This window comes from Salmo salar, unplaced genomic scaffold (assembly GCF_905237065.1).
Source record: "Salmo salar unplaced genomic scaffold, Ssal_v3.1, whole genome shotgun sequence".
Taxonomy (NCBI): Eukaryota; Metazoa; Chordata; class Actinopteri; order Salmoniformes; family Salmonidae; genus Salmo; species Salmo salar.
In genome coordinates this window covers 1-5,000 of record NW_025548665.1, presented here as the reverse complement: position 1 = coordinate 5,000, position 5,000 = coordinate 1, and the positions used below count along the sequence as shown (strand labels likewise).

At 50.7% G+C, this 5,000-nt stretch overlaps 1 protein-coding gene across 1 annotated transcript in view; it reads right to left on the bottom strand.

The window, feature by feature from the left end:
* Window positions 1-3,370, bottom strand: part of LOC106596818 (neurotrypsin) — a gene marked incomplete at its 5' end in the record, with an annotated part of 4,668 nt that extends 1,298 nt beyond the window's left edge. The window contains 9 exons of the mRNA XM_045712640.1: window positions 488-794; window positions 839-841; window positions 958-960; window positions 1,076-1,078; window positions 1,136-1,138; window positions 1,254-1,256; window positions 1,373-1,375; window positions 1,491-1,493; window positions 3,310-3,370. Of these exons, the coding sequence (XP_045568596.1) occupies window positions 488-794; window positions 839-841; window positions 958-960; window positions 1,076-1,078; window positions 1,136-1,138; window positions 1,254-1,256; window positions 1,373-1,375; window positions 1,491-1,493; window positions 3,310-3,370 (389 nt within the window). The remainder of the gene's footprint in view (window positions 1-487; window positions 795-838; window positions 842-957; window positions 961-1,075; window positions 1,079-1,135; window positions 1,139-1,253; window positions 1,257-1,372; window positions 1,376-1,490; window positions 1,494-3,309) is intronic.
* Between the last annotated feature and the right edge of the window lie 1,630 nt (window positions 3,371-5,000).

Genomic DNA, 5,000 nt, shown 5'->3' with positions numbered 1-5,000 from the left:
GAGACAATTAACATTCACACTGGTGCTTTAATCAGAGAGACAATTAACATTCACACTGGTCCTTTAATCAGAGAGACAATTAACATTCACACTGGTCCCACGATGTCTGTCTGTCTGTCTGTCTGTCTGTCTGTCTGTCTGTCTGTCTGTCTGTCTGTCTGTCTGTCTGTCTGTCTGTCTGTCTGTCTGTCTGTCTGTCTGTCTGTCTGTCTCTCTCTCTCTCTCTCTCTCTCTCTCTCTCTCTCTGTGTCTCTCTCTCTCTGTGTCTCTCTCTCTCTCTCCCTCTCTCTCTGTGTCTCTCTCTCTGTCTCTGTCTCTCTCTCTCTCTCTGTCTCTCTGTGTGTCTCTCTCTCTGTGTCTCTCTGTGTGTCTCTCTCTGTGTCTCTCTGTGTGTCTCTCTCTGTGTCTCTCTCTGTGTGTGTGTCTCTCTCTCTGTGTGTGTCAGAGGAATAGCAGTGAATCACACATCCACCCTCCCCCCTCTCACCTGTGTCCCCCCAGCCTGTGATGTGACAGTTGGAAGCCAGTTTCAGGACTCTCTCCTTGCGTAGCGGCAGACAGGCGGGCAGGACGTGCCGACTGAACTCCACGCATCGACCGCGGCCCTTCCCCGCCGCTCCCGGCGACAGACGCACCAAGGCCAGGTCGTAGTCGTTGCTGTGGGAACGGTAGCTAGGGTGCAGGACGATCTGATCGACGGCGTACTCCCTCTCAAACTCCTCGGGAACCAGAGAATGGTAGTCCCCTACCCTCACCTTGTATTGTTTAGTACCGTTACCATCTCTGGAGGAGAGAGGAGAGGACAGTTAACCAGAGAATGGTCGTCCCCTACCCTCACCTCCTGGAGGAGAGAGAGGAGAGGACAGTTAACCAGAGAATGGTAGTCCCCTACCCTCACCTCCTGGAGGAGAGAGAGAGAGGACAGTTAACCAGAGAATGGTCGTCCCCTACCCTCACCTCCTGGAGGAGAGAGAGAGAGGACAGTTAACCAGAGAATGGTCGTCCCCTACCCTCACCTCCTGGAGGAGAGAGAGAGAGGACAGTTAACCAGAGAATGGTCGTCCCCTACCCTCACCTCCTGGAGGAGAGAGAGGAGAGGACAGTTAACCAGAGAATGGTAGGCCCCTACCCTCACCTCCTGGAGGAGAGAGAGAGAGGACAGTTAACCAGAGAATGGTCGTCCCCTACAATCACCTCCTGGAGGAGAGAGAGAGAGGACAGTTAACCAGAGAATGGTCGTCCCCTACCCTCACCTCCTGGAGGAGAGAGAGGAGAGGACAGTTAACCAGAGAATGGTCGTCCCCTACCCTCACCTCCTGGAGGAGAGAGAGAGAGGACAGTTAACCAGAGAATGGTCGTCCCCTACCCTCACCTCCTGGAGGAGAGAGAGAGAGGACAGTTAACCAGAGAATGGTCGTCCCCTACCCTCACCTCCTGGAGGAGAGAGAGAGAGGACAGTTAACCAGAGAATGGTCGTCCCCTACCCTCACCTCCTGGAGGAGAGAGAGAGAGGAGAGTTTTAAAGTTTGATAGATCTGTAAAAGTACAGAGTTTTAGTACTCGGGTGGCAGGTTAAGTGGTTAAGAGAGCGTTGGGTCAGTTTGAATCCCAGAGACGACTAGGTGAAAAATCTGTCGACGTGCCCTCGAGCAAGGCACTTATCTGGAGATAGTAACAGCACCACTATCCTCTGCTTCCTGCTTCCTGTCTCTCTATCGGAGCGTCTGAATGTATCTGGAGATAGTAACACCACCACTATTATCTGCTTCCTGTCTTTCTATCAGAGCGTCTGAATGTATCTGGAGATAGTAACACCACCACTATTATCTGCTTCCTGTCTCTCTATCGGAGCGTCTGAATGTATCTGGAGATAGTAACACCACCACTATTATCTGCTTCCTGTTCCTGTCTCTCTATCAGAGCGTCTGAATGTATCTGGAGATAGTAACAACACCACTATTCTCTGCTTCCTGCTTCCTGTCTCTCTATCGGAGCGTCTGAATGTATCTGGAGATAGTAACAACACTACTATTCTCTGCTTCCTGCTTCCTGTCTCTCTATCAGAGCGTCTGAATGTATCTGGAGATAGTAACAACACCACTATTCTCTGCTTCCTGTTCCTGTCTCTCTATCAGAGCGTCTGAATGTATCTGGAGATAGTAACAACACCACTATTCTCTGCTTCCTGTTCCTGTCTCTCTATCGGAGCGTCTGAATGTATCTGGAGATAGTAACAACACTACTATTCTCTGCTTCCTGCTTCCTGTCTCTCTATCGGAGCGTCTGCTATCTGATTGAAATGGAGATGTGCCTGGAGGAGAGAGAAAGAGGGATGTGTGTTGAGCTCCCTGTAAACTGAACTAAACCGGAAACATACAGGATCATCTATACTGAGAGCACACGCTACACGCTACACGCTACACGCTACACGCTATCCACCACACGCTGTCTCTGACATACAGGATCATCTATACTGAGAGCACACGCTACACGCTACACGCTACACGCTATCCACCACACGCTGTCTCTGACATACAGGATCATCTATACTGAGAGCACACGCTACACGCTACACGCTATCCACCACACGCTGTCTCTGACATACAGGATCTACAGTCCATCTGTCAACTCCTACACTATCAAACGCCTCTTCCTCTCCTCTCCTCTCCTCTCCTCTCCTCTCCTCTCCTCTCCTCTCCTCTCCTCTCCCTCTCCTCTCCTCTCCCTCTCCTCTCCTCTCCTCTCCTCTCCTCTCCTCTCCTCTCCTCTCCTCTCCTCTCCCTCTCCTCTCCTCTCCCTCTCCTCTCCTCTCCTCTCCTCTCCCTCTCCTCTCCTCTCCTCTCCTCTCCTCTCCTCTCCTCTCCTCTCCTCTCCTCTCCTCTCTCTTCCTCTCATCTCCTCTCTCTTCCTCTCATCTCCTCTCCTCTCCTCTCCTCTCCTCTCCTCTCCTCTCTCTTCCTCTCATCTCCTCTCCTCTCCTCTCCTGTCCTCTGTGTGTTCTGTATTGACCTCAGACACGTCCTCATTGAATGATTAATAACACTTGAAATCTGGTGAGTGTGTTAATGATGAATGAGATGAGAGTGAAGGGGATAGAAGGGAGAAGAGAACGGAGGAGAGAGAAGAGAGGGGAGGGGAGAGAAGAGAGGGGAGGGGAGAGAAGGGAGAAGAGAAGAGAGAAGAGAGGGGAGAGGAGAGAGAAGATAGAAGGGAGAGAAGAGAGAAGAAAGGAGGATCAGAGAGGAGAGGAGGAGAAGAGACGAGCGGAAGAGCCTTCCTCCCAAACCCCGTCTCCTGTTACAAAAACACAGATGGTTCCCGGAAACAGAACTTGACCCGGGAATCCGACGCACTTCCCTGGCAGAACTTTCTACAACACCACACAGATAGAGAGCTCACAGACACAGGGGTCGTTTCCACAGATAGAGAGCTCACAGAGACACAGGGGTCGTTTCCACAGATAGAGAGCTCACAGAGACACAGGGGTCGTTTCCACAGATAGAGAGCTCACAGAGACACAGGGGTCGTTTCCACAGATAGAGAGCTCACAGAGACACAGGGGTCGTTTCCACAGATAGAGAGCTCACAGAGACACAGGGGTCGTTTCCACAGATAGAGAGCTCACAGAGACACAGGGGTCGTTTCCCCAGATAGAGAGCTCACAGACACAGGGGTCGTTTCCACAGATAGAGAGCTCACACAGACACAGGGGTCGTTTCCACAGATAGAGAGCTCACAGAGACACAGGGGTCGTTTCCACAGATAGAGAGCTCACAGAGACACAGGGGTCGTTTCCACAGATAGAGAGCTCACAGACACAGGGGTCGTTTCCACAGATAGAGAGCTCACAGACACAGGGGTCGTTTCCACAGATAGAGAGCTCACAGACACAGGGTCGTTTCCACAGATAGAGAGCTCACAGAGACACAGGGGTCGTTTCCACAGATAGAGAGCTCACAGAGACACAGGGGTCGTTTCCACAGATAGAGAGCTCACAGAGACACAGGGGTCGTTTCCACAGATAGAGAGCTCACAGACACAGGGGTCGTTTCCACAGATAGAGAGCTCACAGAGACACAGGGGTCGTTTCCACAGATAGAGAGCTCACAGACACAGGGGTCGTTTCCACAGATAGAGAGCTCACAGACACAGGGGTCGTTTCCACAGATAGAGAGCTCACAGACACAGGGGTCGTTTCCACAGATAGAGAGCTCACAGAGACACAGGGGTCAATTCCACAGATAGAGAGCTCACAGACACAGGGGTCGTTTCCACAGATAGAGAGCTCACAGAGACACAGGGGTCGTTTCCACAGATAGAGAGCTCACAGACACAGGGGTCGTTTCCACAGATAGAGAGCTCACAGACACACAGGGGTCGTTTCCACAGATAGAGAGCTCACAGAGACACAGGGGTCGTTTCCACAGATAGAGAGCTCACAGAGACACAGGGGTCGTTTCCACAGATAGAGAGCTCACAGAGACACAGGGGTCGTTTCCACAGCAGGACACATTTAAAACACAGAGGATATTCTCTCCTACTCTGGGTGACAGACCGTTCACTCTCCTATCTGATAGAATATCTTTATGTTCTCTAGATTGGTGGTTAGTCGACCTGTTGTATCCATATTCCTGCGTCTACATCTGTGTGTGTGTGTGTGTGTGTGTGTGTGTGTGTGTGTGTGTGTGTGTGTGTGTGAAGTGTGTGTGTGTGAAGTGTGTGTGTGTGTGTGTGAAGTGTGTGTGCGCTTCTATGTGTGTAAGCCATCTCTATTTCAGCAGTATTGAAAGTTGACACTTCAAATTCGGAAGTCCCCAATATAGACTGAGGAGTGTTGACCTGCAGAGATATACTATATAACGGCCTGTTTAAAAACTGCACTGGTTTAAAGAGACAATCTAGGATTCGAAAAACTACAAAAGTCATCCTGTCGCACTTTTAAAAATGTCCCCCCCAAAAAAATGGATTTCCCCCAGTCCCAGATTATCCCTTTAATATTT